Raw genomic sequence first — 17,901 nt, 5'->3', positions numbered from 1 at the left:
GGAGGGATACATCAAAATAAAACACTGCTGTTTCTTTAGAGCAGACAATAAACTGAATTGTTGGCTGAGCTGAGAAAGGCAAAACTTCGCAAAATCAGCTAATCCGTATCCATAAAATCTACCTCAGCCCTCACAAATCTCTATTAAATAAATCTCTATCTTTGTGAATTTGTAAAATGTCACAGAATAACAAAACACAATGACCTTACAGCGATGCAGTGAGGTCAACAGAAACTGTGTTTGCTTCTGAAATCAAGGATTGTAATATAACTTACGTTGTTCTATTCGCTTAAAATCTTTTGACAATGCTGTTTTTGACTTCTCCATTTTGATACCTACCAGTGAACCACAAGTAAACCTCTGAAAATACCCTGACATACTTGTATGGAGGTTTTCCGTTGTCATGATATGAATATATTTTCACCCCACATGCAGGCTCTCTCTGAAATCGTTCTGAATCAACCACTTCAGATCAGCCCACACGATTTTCAATACAGGATCAACCCACAGGCCACCAGCTTCAGTCATGTATCCCTGCCTAAAACATGCTGTAGTTTTTTTTTTGTTGAGAGATTCTTTACCCACTTTCTCCATCAGATTTTGGAATTTCAAAAAATGCTGTTTGCATCTGAGTATAAGTAGTTGAAACAATGTGGCCCTGGTGAAAAGCAAAACAGAGAGTCAGGTCCAGACTCTGGCACCGTTTTTGCACACTCACTCAGACTGTCCAAACATGCGCATTGTGCAGGGCCCTGTAGGGAGCTGTCATTTCCTATTTGCCATTCTGTGTCATATAGAATTCTTTATCTGTAGAGGTTGTTTGATCTGCTTAGACTTGGGGCTTGGACTTGCAAGTTTGCAAGCCGCGGTCTGCTGCTCGTTTCGTCGTTTCTTTCTGTCATTAGAGCACTCTGCTTCCATCTTCCTGTTCAACCGTGAGGGATGTACGCTTCATCAGTAAATTAATAATCCCCACCCACCCACTCCCCCACAAACTCTGTTGCAGCTTTGCTTTCATACTAAATGTCTTTATTTTTTCCCCTCAAACTTCCCTTCTTTCTTCCCACCCACACATGCCCTGTCTGTATTCAGAGTACGACCCTCCTTTTCTCCCCTGCACTGAATTACTTTGATAACAACATCATGGTTGTCATCAGGAGAGCACTGGGAAAACAGGAGGTGGGTGTTGTCTAATCCCTCTGCCCATCGAGGTTGGTTTGTGTGGGTTTGCTCAGTCTACATTAATCCCCAGCGAGTGAGGAGTTTTATCTGTTTACTCACAACCTTGAGGAAAGTGTTAGCAGACAAATAGTGATTCCAACAATCTAATATCGGGAAATAAATCACAAGGAATGCCCCGGTGTGACTTGAGCACAAAAAGAAGCGCTTTCCAGGAAAGACGACAACATCCTCCTACGATAAGAGGTCATTCCTGCGAAGATTTCAGCACAATAAATCCACCAGATGTTCATTTGTTTCAGCTGGGGATCCACTAAGAATAGCAGCAGCTGCATGAAGTAGCAGCTCGCAGGATGTTCGTAAGTGGTGACAGGTTTGTGTGAGGGGGCGTCTTCAAATGACTCATTTGTCATTTTACTCGGAGGCTTCGTTTGGGCATCATCCAAGCATGAGGGGCCGAGAAACACTGACTGGCTTGCAAAGTTGACTATGTTTGATTTTGTATGTGTGTTGTCTTTTCCTAAGAGTGTTCATTTTACCATCACAGTAAAATACAAAAAAAGAACCTCTGCATCCCAGCAGTGCCATTTTATCCCACTTTCTCCCTGCAGGACCAATTTCTTCTTTAATATGGAGTTTTTAATTGTCTTTCCTTTGTTGCACATGACAAGCAGTAATTTCCTAAATTACTAGTTTCTTAGACTATATGTGCCTCTGCTGGCACCTACTCCCCAGACCTGGACAGCTCTATTAAGGCTTTACATTGGGGAGAGTGGCTAATAATCAGGTGTGGCTGCTGCTGCTTCCTGACTCCCCAGAAATCACTGAGGATTTTCCAGTGTTTTTCTCACTTCATTGAGACAGCATGTATTCATTTAAAGCAACAAACTGCAAAGTTCGCTCATGGAAAATCTTCAAAACACAAAGCTAGCATTTTTTTTTTAAGGACAGCCAGCTTTATTTAGAAATGGAACGTGCCTGCAAGCTTGTTTTTTGTTGCGATATCGTGCATGAATGAGCCACTGTAACACATGAAAACGGTGTCAATGACAACCTAAGGGAGATGCACATACATGATCTGTTCCAGGCATAACGCAGCTGATTTACCCAGAGTGCCTTGCACTTAATTCAGTCGTGAACATTCCCAATCATAGACATAGTTTGTCCTCAGTAACCCCCCTAAACGAAACACACATAGATTCAGTCGGTATCACACTTTTAACCTACCGTACAGCCCTTCCCCCACACACTTGGATCAGAGCTCCCACTCTATAATACATCAGAGAGACGGAGGATACAATATCCAAACTCCTCCACCATATCAGAGACAAGAAGGCATCCCACGATATGTGACTGCAGAGAGACATGTGTCTCCTCATTTTACCCTGTCATTGTATTATCAGTGCCTTAATTACGCAATACATCACAGGATCCTTAAATTTGTCAAGTCACCCAGAGTGTTAATATGCTAACTCTTTCTTCCGTATGTTTCCATCCGTTTTCATGGCGGCAACTGACTCTGTGACTGATTCCTCGCTATGTCAAACACCTAATTGAATTGGCTGAAGGCACAGTTAGATAGCACAGGCTCGGGTTAGTCTGCATTCATCTTGACGGGCACAGGCCATTAGTCGTCGGGCACGAGAAACTGACTGATGGCACTTTCTGCAGCCTCATTTGTTGTAATGAGTGAACGCCAGCAAAACCAAGCAGAAGGCACAATCCCCCAGAAGGATTACCGAGGGTTGTTTCTGTGTCAAGAATTAAGTATTTGGACATATTCTCCTCTCAACATCAAGTGTTTCTGCTTGTGATTATGGCCTTGTGAATGCATGTGGCCTTGTTGATTCTGTCAGAGGAATGTGTCTCCATTTCACACGTATATTTGCCCATAGTATTTTTCTCTGTTGGATGACTACAGCTGTCTTTTGCAGTCCTGTGGATCCCTTTGAGTTGTCTTTCACCTGCAGTGAAACGGGAGAACAAGCTGCTCTTGGTGTTCTTGCCATTGTTAAGTCATTAAACGCTCTGCTCCATGACTTCCCCTCTCTGTTGGACTTGATGCCACACAGATTGCAAAATGTTAAGAAGAGGGCTGAGAGTTAAGGGTGGTAAGAACTTTGATGTCTGAGTTTATCCCCCATGGTGGTAATGAGAGCAGAAAGAGCTGTGTTAAAATGCGGCAGATCAGCTGGATGTAAATTAACTGCTGTAGTAGAAGCACGAAGGTGCACTGTTGCTCTTTTAATATAGGAAGAGGGATGCATTAAGAAGTGAGGAGAGAAAGAAAGAGTGCATGTGTGAAGAGCTATCATAAAAGATGCTGATGTGAAAACACTTCATAGTAATAGCGAGCATTGTTGTTTGCATTGGGTGCATTTTCTTACCTTCTAAATGACTCAATCAATATGTTCAAAACATTGTACAAACCTTCACGTTGCTTCAGTATAAACAGTACTTTTATTGATTTCTTAAATAAATCGAATATTTCTGGGTTTTCCTATCCTTCAAGAGGAGCTATATGATCCCTTTTCTTGGAATTCATAAACTGTCCATTTCCCTTTAATCCCTCAATTTTGAGTCAGGATTGTCGATGTGATAAAGGTGACCCTAAGATTCACTGATTCTCCTCTTGTTATCCTTGAGAAGCTACCTTTATAAATCCTGCTAATGAAATCAAAATTGATTCTTTGCTCTGACAATATTGTAAGCTCTGCAATATCAAAATTGCTGTATACTATTTTTATATTTCAGTCTACTGATTTATGACGTAAAACAACATAGAGTTAAGCTCGGTAAGCCGGAAAATCTTTGTGCGCCCGAAGCAAAATACATGAGCGTAGTGATTGCAATCAGATTTGACGGATGACATCTTGAACCTTAAAAACACTGCTTTTGTTAATCAGACTTTATATTTTTCTCATAGGAACCTGGGAAAATCTGGGTTGCGTGTCTCCTGTTTGGGGCTCGGTGAGTACATTTACTGTAATTAGTATCAGAAGCAAATGTCTACTGATTTCAAGAGCGTGTGTGTGTGTGTGTGTATGTGTGTGTGTGTGTGCGTGTGTGCGTGTGTTTGTGTTTTGAGATGGATGTGAGAATGTAGTGCCAAGCAGAAGGGAATATTCGTTGTATCGTGTATCAACCCATTCTTATGCATGTTTCATACGCATGGGGAGTCGTGACAGAAGAGACAAAGAGGTTTTCAGAGTGTTAATATTTTCCCTGTTAATATTTAATCAATAGCACTGGTTTCAGCAAACAAGTTGTTCTATTATCTCACATATCCAAAGCAAATCATGAGGGTAAACACTCCTTCATCTTGATAGGACTGATTCATTTAGTAAATCGCTGGTGCCTGGGGATGTGTGTTGGCCTTATCTTTATATAAACATGTGTGTATGTGAAGTATTGCAGCGTGTGTTTGTTGGAAGTGATGTGTCTCTGCAGGCAGAATACTCTGCTGCCTAGAAAATACTCAGGCAAAGCTACAGACAGAAAATCTGTAAATGACTTAGCTAATTATCTGTTTAGTGATTTAAAAAAAAAAGATTTAACCTCATTGCATTGAGCAGCAGCGAGGAATAATGGATTGTAAACCATCATTCAACTTAAAATAATTGGCTTCAAACCTCATTATTGGCACGTCTCATTCCAGCATCAGTGCCCTGTAGTGAAACACTGATTTCTACTTGTTGCTACTTTCAGAAAAGAAGAGAAAAATAGTTTTCACTGTAGCGATGTTAAAAGATCAGTATTTGTATCTAATGGCTCATACACATTGCCATTCGAAGGCAGGATACTTACCTGTTGCGCCTCGCATTCAAGTGTAACGCATAGAGGAACAATTGTGGGGTAAGGTTGTTTCCCCCTCTGAGCCTCCATCAAAGGTTGTAAAACAGCCTAAATAGGGCAAAGATGGTGGCAATGTGTAATGTCGGAGTAGCAGGGCGGATCAGTGCTGTGTGTGGGTGTGTGGGTGCATGTCTGAGTGTATGCGTGTACGGAATCACAATCTGTAAATGACGTATGTGGATTTATGTATTTCAGTGTCTACATGTCATAATGAAACATTCAGGGAATTGGTTAACCATTTTTGGAAATATGGGTGTCCCTTTTTTAGACTTAAACTTAAAAGATTGATGCCAATATTGAATCTGTGTGCTAAGCTAGCACTCTGTTAGCTTGACTGGCATACAGGCTGGAAACAGGGGGCTGGGAGGGGGGCAGCTACCCCTTTCTAGAGGGGCGAACATACTATTTCTATGTTGAGGAGTGAAGTAACCTGCAACCTGGCCTGGAAAAATAACAGATGTGTTTGGACAAATGCAACATAGCGTGTATTTAAAGATATTGTTGTTACCTACAGACAGAAACAGCTGTTTCCCCCTATTTCCAGCTCTCATTCTGATCCAAGCCTATCAGCATTAAAGGCATCACTCAACAAGAATGCAAATAACCTACATTTTTAAATAAATCTTTTCCTTTAAAATTCTAAAACAAATTGTAATTAATATCATTTAGAAGAAAATACATCTGAAATACCAGTTAAGGCTTCAGTCTCCTAATGTTGGTGCAATAACAGCAGCCTTTTCATTACTTCTTATTAGTGGAATATGACAACAAGGAGCATGGGATAGGATGCGGCAACGGAAGAGCAGATTAATAATGTTAAAGTTTTAGTAAAAACTTTGTTAAGCTTATGCTGTTTGGAAAAACAGCTGCTGCAACTGTGTCTTTCTATATAAAGAATAACGATATATATAAATCGTAGCAGTCTGTGTGTGTGTGTGTGTGTGTGTGTGTGTGTGTGTGTGTGTGTGTGTGTGTGTGTGTGTATGCACAGTGCAGTGAATCTGAGAAGACCTCACATAACCTGAGACTAATTCTCACTCCTGTTATAGAGGTGTTAAGTGATAGTGCCAATACGCCTATTACTTATCAAGTCTCTTTTAGCTTTTGACAGATGACAGGTGCTGTCTGTCTATCCGTTTGAGGCTTGAAAGAACGAGGAGAAGAAAGGTTAGACTAAAGAAAACCCCATGCTCCTTGAGGGTATATCTCCAGCAGAACTGCCATTGAAGAACACAATCAAAACAATATCTTCAGCATCTACATTAAAACGCTCTCTCATCTGCTCACTTTTGCAATACAGAGATTTCTTCCAGCATCCACCCTCTTTGTGTAGAGATGAGAGTGCAGCATTTGTGTCCTTGTGTGTTTCTGTATGCTAATGCCTCAAGTGACAGTGTCAAAAGGCATAGTCAAAATTAAAAGAATTGGGCAAAAAATAACAATGAGATGTTTTTTTTTAGCTTGACCATTTCCGGCGTATTCAAACGAGGGTGAGCCCAGGCTGGTCTGCTGCCACTCTTTGTGTGCAGTTGGCTCCAGATTTATCAGCTTTGTCATTATTTTATACAAGTATGAGATGACGACATGCAGCTTGAGGCAAGACAAGGTAGACATGATTCGGAGGAGATGATAATTCTAGCAAAAGCTATGTTTAATAAATGCATATATTAGAATTCTGTACATCTGTTCTGTCACTGCAAATTTATATCAGAGCCTTAATTTGTTTTGGGAAAAAAATCTCAACAGACAAAATAATGTTAAGAGACCAGAGTTAGCCTAAAAGGCAAATTTAAGAAAGCCAAAATCTTTAAAACAAGACAAAAAAAAGAAAAGAATAACTTTTTTGTTGAGTTATGAAAAGCTTGCTTTTCTGTGTAACATTCTCATAGGTTACATTATCTTCTGCATATAAATTGATTTTTAAATTTGGACGGACAAAATAATAATAATCTCTCTAAAATGATTTGCGTGAGCGATTTGGCAATGTGTTTAAATCCAATACCAAATAGTACAGGGACAGAGTTGCGTACATTTATACTGATAAGACACTTTTTGAAAGCAGCTTATGTACCCTATGTAGGGCAGAGCAATGCATCATGATTTATAAACAGAGTGCACCTGCAGGTAGTACATTGTGTCTGAGTGCACTTAAAGAAAGAACAGCTGTGTAGTGGCAAAGAATACATACAGTACGATGTGTACATGACATCAGAACTTTGTTGCATTTGTGTGTTCTACCCTTAAATAAATAAAAAATGATTTAGAGGTAAATAATTAGAGAGAAACCAATCATTTAATGGTAGCAATCCTAATAAATTGAGTGAACGTAAAAGCAGAAGATGCGATTATAAATGTTAAGATTTGTGCTATGCTATTTCAATATGAATCTTTTTTTTTTTTTTTTACATCACTATTCCCAGTTGATCTAATTGTCTTTACCCAGCATTTCTACATACAAGACTTTGTTGTTATTAATCAAAGTTCTACAAAGAGATGTTTTTTAAGCAGAAGAAACTCATATGGCAGTGGCTGTTTTCTCTTTCGACACTCAACCCTGACATTTGGCTGTGATGCCTTTGGGACAGAGTGAATTTTGTCCTGTGTCCATGCCAAAATGTCAAAGTCATCATTACTGCAAAACTAAAATGATTTGGAGGACTTGTTTATACGCTAAATTGTCTAGCATGTTTTTGTTTTTTTTCCTCAACAGGCACATGGGTAACGTTTGGAGGTCAGATCTCTGATGAGGTAAGATGCTCTGTTAAATCTATCCTTTACCTGTCATAGCGGCTGAGGAGATGTTCTGCTCATCATTTAAGACCTCGCAAATACTTCTAGTGGAGAATTTCTTGTCTCCATTGGGAGAAATTTGGTGTAACTGGATTTAAAATGGTCATTGTCAGTAGATTGCGGTAGTCATTTAGGTTCAGTGTCAATGCTGCCCAAATCACAGCAGGTTGTGAACTCCCTGTTGGCTCTAACAAGGTCAAACAGTCAGGTCTTATTACTCTGTGTCACAAGTTATTAAGTGGAAGACCTCCTGCAGCGACTGGGACTATCTGACATACACAGAGACACAAATAGACTCACAAAAAAAGCAGGTACCGAAGATAGTAAGTGAACAACATCCTGACAAAATTGGCCTTCCCATGCATTGCTCTGAATAAAACTGCAGGCACAAGAACTAGGTCAAAAAAAAGTCTGGGAAATATATTGAGCAGTAAACAACTTAAATCAGCGAGCAGCCTCGACAATTTTCCTGGTGGTTTGTAGCTCAGCGGCAAATAGATTTACAACCCTTGAGTTTCTTCTGGGAATTACTTTACTCGTCCGTTTTGAAGTGTAATTTGGGAAATATTTCTGATCATGCCTCATGTCATGCTGAAGGCTAAAGTAACTTCTCTTGTCTGTGTTCAGGTGGCAGAGCAGCTGATGACCATCGCCTACGAGAGTGGGGTCAACCTGTTTGACACAGCGGAGGTCTACTCTGGGGGGAAGTAAGTGATGTCTTGGATTTGTTATGTGTCTCATTTCTAAAGAGCACTTTTTATGGTCTTGTCAGCCCTTTAATAGTAAGATGATAAATGTTGATACGCTTACTCCCAGACCAGGAGTTATTCACCAACCTTTTCCCCTCACTGGAGACTCCCTTTTATGTTAGCAATTTAATCTGACTTTAAAGGCCTAGACATTGTCTTGGTGAATAATGTGGGATACATGCAGCTGTATGGGGATGAATATTAATTTCAGGGTTTCCGGTGAAATGCAGGCGGACAGTACAAGAGGCATTCTTCCTTTATCTTGGGCTAGTTCTGATTTTTAATTGTGTAGTCATGCTGTAGATGTGTGGCAGATAATAGCCACACATACATGTTCTTCGACAAAAGGCAACCTGATGGATAATCTCGTCATCTCGTCCTGTATTTTTATCTTTGTAGAGCAGAGATAATCCTGGGAAACATCATCAAGAAGAAGTGCTGGAGGTAAAGTACAGTCTCCTAAGATTTGAATGCTTTCAGCTTTGAGATGTGGGTTTACACAACTACCTAATTTGTACAGGCAAATACCAAATGTACCCAGATGTAATGTACAATCCCTCTGTTCTTTGGTGGAGCCTGCAGAGGGTTTACACCTCTTTACCAACAAAAGTGTTTGTGAGGTCAGGCTCTGCCATGTCCTTGGAATAAAGACCGCCTCCCATTTAGAGTTCAATTTCACACCAAAGGCATTAGATCTGTTTCAGGTTCTTTTGATCATGGAAATAATTTATTTACGGACCTCCATATTTGGGCAACGTCTGGTTTAAACAGAAAAAGCCTTAACCCACGATACAATCTAGCATCGTAAACTTGTGTCCCCTTATCATCGCAGAGGTTTACATTTGGAAAATAGTTGAAATCTTAGGCTCTGTTTTTGCATTAAAGAGAAAAAGTAATACAGTATTTCATAAGAAGACAACAGAAATATTGATTAAAATGTCTCAAAAGGAGAAAGTCTACAGCCTTATTAGCTACGTTTTGAAAATTAGGTCATGAAATATATTTATATCTTTGTACATTTCTGTCACATTCCTGTGTGCTGAGTGAAAAGTATGTAATTGTTTTATGCTGATACATATGGAGAAGGACAAAAATACCTCATCTTGAATATTAAAGTGTGCTATATGCTAGCATGTTAGTATACTGTCAATAACATTACAAACTTATTGATGTTTAACATGCGACATGGTTATGGTGCTTACCATCCTAGATTGGCATTGATTGTTATTAATTCTACAGGTAGTTATATACCAAGTATTTGTTAATCATCGCTGATTCACTTAAACCTGGCCAAAGAAAAATCTATTTATTTTTATAAATGTTGCTCATATGTAAAAACACATTATGCTAATTACTGTAACTCTCAGTTGAAATAGCACACAGGCGCTGGTTAGTGTGAGCTTTTCTCAGGTTTCTAAGTCTGTACTGCATGAATGCCACACTGCAGCGATAACAAGACTCAGTTTTGTGTTTCAACCTTCACGACGACTCAAGCCAACTCTTCGCCTGCCTTCATCTCTACTGTTTAGAATTGTTGATCATCCAAGCAGGGGAGGATTTATACTGAGGGTTCTTGTTAGAGAATAAAGTTCTCCTCTGTGATTGCTTATTGTAGACATGTTTGAGAAAGAAGTGAGGCAACTCTGCCATGTTGCATTGTAGGATAGTAGGTCCCTAGAGGATAATTATCATTATAAACAAAAGTAAATGAGAAGAATTCTGCTCGCTCCACAAATGAAAAAACAAACACACACTTATGCAATCATGCTGGCATGTAGGCATGGACAAACTCACACTTCCTTTAAAAAATGTTTTGTCCTTTTTATGGCCTTTTGATGTGTCTGTCTGTCATCCCTCAGGAGATCCAGCCTGGTGATCACCACAAAACTGTACTGGGGTGGAAAGTAAGTGTGTATTCATGCATGAGTGTGTTTTTGTGCATGTGTGTGTTTGTGTCCGGCATGTTGCGCTTTCCTCAGAAGTTCAGGCTATCTCACCAACGGCAGGCTAGACTTTGAAACTTTTGCCTCCAGCGTCGGAGCATGACATGGGATCAAACATTATGAAAAAGCCCAAGGCTCACAGACACGGAGGACACACTCAAAAGTGACAACATTGCCGTTTTATCAACCCATCATGCTTCCTTTTAAACCTTCCCAAAAACTTCTTGCCAAACTGCCTAGAGACGTATCTTCTTCTGCTGTCATGCTGAAGTGCTCTGCTCTCAATTTGCATTAAGCTGCTTTTACACACAGAACACTTTTGGCTCTGCTTAACTCTTCTTACTTGCTAGTGGTCTTACTACTTTCTCTACTTGGTTTTTGTAATAAACATGGCGGCTATCTGCTCACGAGGATGTATGAGAATACATCCTCGTGAGAATATATGAGAATATATTAGACATGTGTCAAACCTCTACATAAGTTAGCAAATTGAATGAATGTAAGCTACATGTATGTACATTTAGTTACATGTTAAAATGTGAATGCTATGAATTTGCATTTCTTTCACTTTTATAGGAGGGTCGCTGTCACAGAACGGGCAAACAATTTTTGGTATTAGCTCAGCTCACTTGATACCTACGTCAAGGCGAAACTACTAAAAGTACCAAATACTAGTCACAACTTCTGCTTTGGAAATCCAAAAGAGAATGGTTCCAAAAGTTGAGACGAGTTTTACCATGCAGACGAGATGATGCATGATTCATGATCGCCCCGGTTTCTGAAAGTTTTAAAGCTCTTACCCAAGGATGTAGAAAATCCCCAAGTGCATTTACCTTCTTCTTCTGGTTTTCTTTGAGTATCTGATCTTGATCAGTAGAGTAGACCGTGGGTAAGTTAAGCTCATCCTCTAAGCCTATCACCAAGGCACCATATCAGTTGTTTCCATAGTGGAGGGATTCACAGGTCAACTTTTTGACCCCTCTCTGACTAAGCTATGCCTGAAAGGTCCATAAGCATCTTATCATCCTGACATTAATATATTGTTGTACAGTTATCTCTTTATAAGAAATTTGAGTGAAAGGTAAGAGGGCACTACAATAGGAGGGACAGCATGTGTTTGTGTGTTATTATAACCCATAAGCAGGCTGAGACCAGAGGAAGGAGGAAGGCGGAAGAGAAAGTGTGAAATGAAGCAAAAGACAAAACAGCAGGAAGCTAAACAAAAGCAGAACAAGCAGAAAAGAAATAGGCCATAAAAGAAAATGCAAGCATGAGGAAAATCTGAAATTGACTGAGTGAGCACAGGTGAGCCTTCTTATAGATCACTGAAGCATTGAAAGCACAGTCCTGCAGGGTATTGCTTTTCTTCATGTAGTTTTGGATTACTTTCATCACTTTTATGAGAGTCATTTAAATGTCCATTTATCATTGTCTGTTTCAGAAATACAGCTAACTGACATGTATCTGAATCTATCAACTGACCTATCTCTAACTAACCCAGCTGTGCTTACATCAAGCTGGATGAGTATTGTTTTGTTAAAGGGGCCACTGCCATCCACACATCATTTTGGATTTTTAACCAGGGCTGTCTTGGGTGTTATTGTGAAGGAGGTGAAAACAAGACTGGAGTTCAGATTTATTGTTAGAAAGCTGAGTGTGGACCTGAGCTATTCTTTCGGGTATTTTTTGGCCAGAAGTTTACCACAACGTAGGGCTCTGTGCCAGGTTTCTTGAGTATAGGAACAATTGCAGCGGTTTTGGACAGGGACGGTACTCAGGCTTTTTACCAGGTGAGCAGGCACAAGATCTAGCTGACAGGTAAAAGATTTTGATTTCTGAATGATGCACATAACCTCTGTTACTGCTTTCAAACAAGGCTGGAATCACTCCTACCTATGGTTACCTCTCAGTGTGTGAAGCGTAACAGAGGCATCACAGTCCTGCTGTGAACTGGCAATGTAAAAAGAAACGCTGATACATTCACCAAGAAGATACTTTTTTTTTTTTTATCTTGTGGATGGTCTGACTGGTTAGAAATCTGAATTGAGCATACAGTAATAGCATGTAAAAAAAAAAACAGTTTTTTTTAAGGTTGTGGGATGGATCTTTGTAGTGAGCTAAAAGTACATTTTTTCTCTAAACTTTAGTAGTAATAATTGAATCAAGTTAAGCCCAATACTCATTCATAAACAAGTCAATTTACTGTGCAAAATTCAGGCCACATAGATCATAATACATGTTTGTCAATGATATATATTTACATGCAAATGACTTGTCATCAGGACAGACAGTGAGAGCATGCCCACGCGTGTTTGCCCACCTCTAAGACACAGTGCACAGTTTGGTCTATAGCTGTCGGCATTCTGCAGAGCGTGGAGCTGGTGTGTTGCTCGTCAGTGGTTTTGTGGGTAGTTTGTCATACAGGCTCTTGTATGTTGTTGTGTGTCAGAGCACTGACTTTCCCTTTTCCCCCCCCTCCTGTTGCAGAGCAGAGACGGAGAGAGGCCTCAACAGAAAACACATCATTGAAGGTAACACGTCGATTTCCCTCTCCTCTGCTTTGTCCTTCACATCACCCCATCACTCAGAGCGCCGCTGCACTCCGCTAATCTCCTCTCTTTTATCTCGTCTCCTCCCCGTATGCGCATTCTCTCTCTCAGTATTCACACCCAGCGGAATTTGGAAGTTGTATTTGCAAATGCTACATCGAACTGCAACAGATGTTTTGTCTTATCAGTTGTCTTACCTTAAGGGGTGCCCTTCCAAGAGACTATGACATCATAGTATAGTACACACATAAAACAACAACCTTAAACAACCTTCCTCCTTCTACTAGGCTCCTAGAAGCTTTACCCCCGTGCCCCGCCACACACACACACACACACACACACACACACACACACACACACACACACACACACACACACACACACACACACTTCCAAAACAACGCTCCATCCAGTCCACAGCGCAATGCACCTCCTGCAGTGACTCAGCTCTCTCCCACATTATTAACATTCACAGCAGCCTCTGCAACTTTCCCCCCAGAACAAGTGAGGAGAAATACAGTTGGAAAGGGCCGGAGGAGAAGAGCGCAGACGGGCGGACGGGGAGGGGAATGATAAGGGCCATTGCTAAATAGCTAAAGCTAATTTGCATGTCCGGTTGATAGCGCTCATGTGAGAAAGATACAGTGACTCTGCAACAAATGAAGAAGAGGCACAATGTCACCACACGCTAATGGAATAACTGATTGGAACTGAACTGAGTGTAAAGCCAACCACTGGCCATTTAGTGAATCATTTGATTATTCAGGTGAGTGTGATGAGGAGTCCAAACTTCACGAGCTGGGGTTACCACTGATCAACTTTAGGGTAACATGCAAGAAAATGTCAAAGTCTGTGGAACAACCTGGAAGAACTTTAACTCTTTTCCACAGGACAAAGAGTTCATTGGCAATGTCATCATTTCTAAGAGGCTTTCGAAGAACACATAATGAAATGCATTATTCACCACAGAATGAATTATTTCCCATTAGAATAGCTTCTGTTGTTCAACATCTTTTTGCAGTTCCAAAAATAGATTCCCTTCACAGCCAGAAAACTCCAGCTAATCCACAGGACTGCGGAAACCGCTCGAGATGACGGTGCAGGCTCCGATCGGGATCCATGTAATGGGTGTGATCGTGGGAGCTCAGATGACAGAGGGAGGAATAAGTGGTTGGGATGGTGGTGAGGAGAGCAAAACTCTCAGCTGGGATTAGCGGGCGGCGATGAAGCCTCTGGCACTAATCTGCCATGCACGCTCACATACTTGAGAGCGCAAGAGTGTCTTTTGCCTTGTCTTCTTTTACTCTGCTGTCCTCTTCTGTGACAGTCTCCTGTGTTCACCTATCATCTTTCATCTGGTCTCTTCATGTGACTGAGGACTGATCTGCACACAATAGTTTTTTTGTTTTCGCTTCTCTATATAGTTTTCTTTTTTGTCACTCCAAAAAAAACTAAAAGCCAAGCAAGAGAGAAGGAGATTGGCGCAACCTTTTTTTTTTCCTGATCTCTCATTTTTCATAAATGCCTCTCAGATAAATGCATTCATTTATGTAACAAGGATAAAAGTGTGAAAATGTGCAGAGTGTTTTCCACAAAGGTATTCTTACAAAGAGATTGTTAAAGCTTCACACAGAATAACCTTGAAACTGGTCCAAATAAATCCTTCATTCCACATTCGTCTAGAAGAGACAGCTACATATTTTTAACACTGGCTGTGTTTAAAAAATATGAATCAAAGCAGTTGTATTCATCTCGGGTAGGGAGAGAGAGTGAGGAATGACACGTGGGAAAGGAGCCCCAAGTCGTATTTGAACCTTAGCTGCCCGCTTGGAGGTCTACAGCCTCCGCACATGGGGCGCCTGCACAAACCTCTATTCTATCCACGCAACGTTATTGTGACATTTTTAATGGAATCAAGTTATTCAGTCGAAACATTTAGCAGTTTATGGTCTTGTTAACAAATTCTGCTTCATCCAAATGATCCATGTTTTCAATCTAGTAACAGCTCTTTCTATCTTAACACTAAACTTTAATACAAATGTCAAACTAAAGATAAGGATTAACTAAATATAGACTCTTCATTCAGAATGATCACAATGTTTATTAAACGAAAAGTCCCTCCTTCTTCATAAAAAAGTACTTTTTCAATCATTAATAAATGAAATTGTCCAAGAGCACATTACTTCTCAGTTGATTACGGGATAGTATATTTAAGTATTTAAGGGGATATAGTCTCCATATCCTTTGCAAACTATGCATGTTGTTGTTGGTCCTGTATCCGTGACCCCTCGCTGGGTAAGCCAGACAGAATATGACAACACGGCATCACGTGTTTGCTGGATCAAAAGATGTGGCAGGAACGCTGCAGCTGGCAGGCGTTGAGTCACATTTGTTCAGCTGTCACTTTGCCAAAATTACAAACATGTTGACTTTAAATCCCCATCCAGTTCACCCTAGTTTTCCTTTAACCGATTTCCATGTTTAAGAAAAAAAAGAAAAATGGTGTTCTTGAAAATGTATTTTTTTATATACAAGCAGAATATCATCCAACATATTTTTAAGAATCAGGACAGTGCCAAGCATTTTGGGCATGACAATAAAAATAATCAAATGTATTATATGATAGAAAACAGTTAAATAGACAATTTGAATCACATTTAAAGCAAATTTGCATCTTTGCTTCACATTGAGCTTAACTTTAGTGAACAAGACCGGTGACCCCACTTTGACCTATCAACATAACCAGGGAACAGTTGTTTGTTTGCTCTAATCACACTCTAAAAGCACTACAAGGAGCCTGTTTCTAAAGCGAAAAACAATGATCAATCGTTCTGTCAGTTTTTATCATTGTACTGCCAAATCATAATAAAATTATCTTGCGACATTAAAAAAAAAAGAGCAAGTCTAGACTGCATCTTTGTTATGTTGTTGAAAAAGTCCCATTTCTTGTCACTATTAGGCAAAAGGGGCAAGGAGAAACTTCCTGTTAATGGGCAGATACCTCAAGCAGAACCAGACTCATTGGTAGAGAGCCATCTGTCACCACCGCATGAGAAAGTTTGACAGAGGGAGATGTACGAGATGTAGAAAGGAAAAACGAGTACACGCTAAAGTATTGAACCATTACACTGAAGACAGACAAACACAACAACTAGCTTGTTCACTGGAGCAAACAGAAGCTATAGGGTGCGATCCATTTGATCTCGGAAGTCGGAAATTCTGAGTTGCAGGTCAGATACGTCATCAGGAATGCCCCCCTGAAGTTGAATTTCCGACTGGGAAACTTGGACCTTCAGTAGCCCGAGTCAAAATCCAACATGGCTTCTACGTGCATCAACAGTAACTTTTAAGCTGTAACTAAAGTGTGCATTAGCAACTTATACCTCTTTTTTGTGTAATTAAATCAATCACACATCATGCAAGTCCGATCCCTGGACATGTTGTCATGTTATTTTCATGCACAAACTCCAAGATCGGACTTTCAAGGTAAATAGAACGCACCATTAGAGACAGATATATTATAATTTGTTTGGGAGTTGTTTGTCACCAAAATGTAGATGAAAAGATTGTTAACATTGTCCTCACACTTACCCAATTAGCAGAAACCTAGCTCTCGAGTATTAGGGTTCTCTCTATAAAGTGTAGTTCATAAAAATCTTCCATGTGCTGCTATATATAGAGGTCTTACAAAAAGAAACCGTGAAAACTGGTTTAAACATGCTGAAAGCAGTCCAACTGAAGTGTAGCTTATGTATGTGATACAGGAGAAAGTAGGGAGTTACACTTATAGATCTTTCAGATTCAGGCCAATGTGTCTATGTCTAAAGTTCTCAAGGGAAAATATTTTCTTGGGAGCATATGAGAGATATATGTCACTTATTCAAATTGGTAGGGGCCTGTGAGTTCTTGAGACCCTTTTCTAGTGTATCAAAATATCTTATTGGATTCAATACATTTTTGGAGTCATGATGGGTTTTTTTTGGTGGGGTGGTTGACAAATCATTTACAAATATTTCAACAGACAACAGGGCTCATGATATCTATCCACCACTGTATTTTTCTCCTCTCACTTTAGGTTTAAGGAGCTCCCTCCAGAGGATGCAACTTGAGTATGTGGATGTGGTTTTTGCAAACCGGCCAGACAGCAACACCCCCATGGAAGGTGAGTGATTGGCCAGCCATACCCCTGGGGAAACTGGTGGAGGGTCGGGGCAGGGACAATGCATGTTGTTCTGTAAAATGAGAAGGTGAGAAATACTTACAAGAGTGCTACCCACACCGGACTGGCGACCTTTGCCTTTGACTTAAGGGGATTGTCTCCCTCTGTCACACACAGACACAAACATTTCAAGTTGACTGATAATCTTGCCTCATCTCTTGTCCTCTATTTTGGTCTACAACTCTCCCTCTGTTTTTCTCTTCGTCTCTTTGGGATCATTGTGTTTCCAGAGGGTCTCTGAGCTGCACCCGCTCCCGGCCCTCCATGTTCTTCAGAAGCAGGATTATCTGGCCCCCCCGGGGGGAAGCTGGTGTATTTTTGGGCTGGTCTCACTAGATACAAGGCATACTGTGCGCTCTATTCCTTTTACACAGAAGTGCTGCCTTTCCCACTCATCCACCTTATGTCACCATTCATTGCCTATAAATACCTCTAGTTTTGTCCTCAATTACTTCTTTCTTGTGATGTGGTCCTAACATATATCTTCATCTCCTACCAATCATCATCCACAGGTAGTATTTGGCTAAAAGGAAGAAGTCTCTCATGGCTGACTAAAATATGTTCCAGTTGTTCCTCTTTGCCCCCTATACTTCCTCTTCTGTAAGCCAGCCGACTGT

At 40.3% G+C, this 17,901-nt stretch overlaps 1 protein-coding gene across 4 annotated transcripts in view; it reads left to right on the top strand.

The window, feature by feature from the left end:
- kcnab1b (potassium voltage-gated channel subfamily A regulatory beta subunit 1b) overlaps window positions 1–17,901 on the top strand; it is a 38,490-nt gene that overhangs the window by 12,789 nt on the left and 7,800 nt on the right. For all 4 annotated transcript variants that reach the window (XM_061044566.1, XM_061044569.1, XM_061044568.1 and 1 more), the window contains 7 exons: window positions 4,106–4,149; window positions 7,745–7,782; window positions 8,452–8,531; window positions 8,973–9,017; window positions 10,433–10,477; window positions 13,004–13,047; window positions 17,141–17,227. In XM_061044566.1, the coding sequence (XP_060900549.1) occupies window positions 4,106–4,149; window positions 7,745–7,782; window positions 8,452–8,531; window positions 8,973–9,017; window positions 10,433–10,477; window positions 13,004–13,047; window positions 17,141–17,227 (383 nt within the window). The remainder of the gene's footprint in view (window positions 1–4,105; window positions 4,150–7,744; window positions 7,783–8,451; window positions 8,532–8,972; window positions 9,018–10,432; window positions 10,478–13,003; window positions 13,048–17,140; window positions 17,228–17,901) is intronic.

The sequence above is a fragment of the Labrus mixtus genome, chromosome 8 (genome assembly GCF_963584025.1).
Source record: "Labrus mixtus chromosome 8, fLabMix1.1, whole genome shotgun sequence".
NCBI classification, from domain to species: domain Eukaryota; kingdom Metazoa; phylum Chordata; class Actinopteri; order Labriformes; family Labridae; genus Labrus; species Labrus mixtus.
This window is presented reverse-complemented; position numbering and strand designations above follow the sequence as displayed.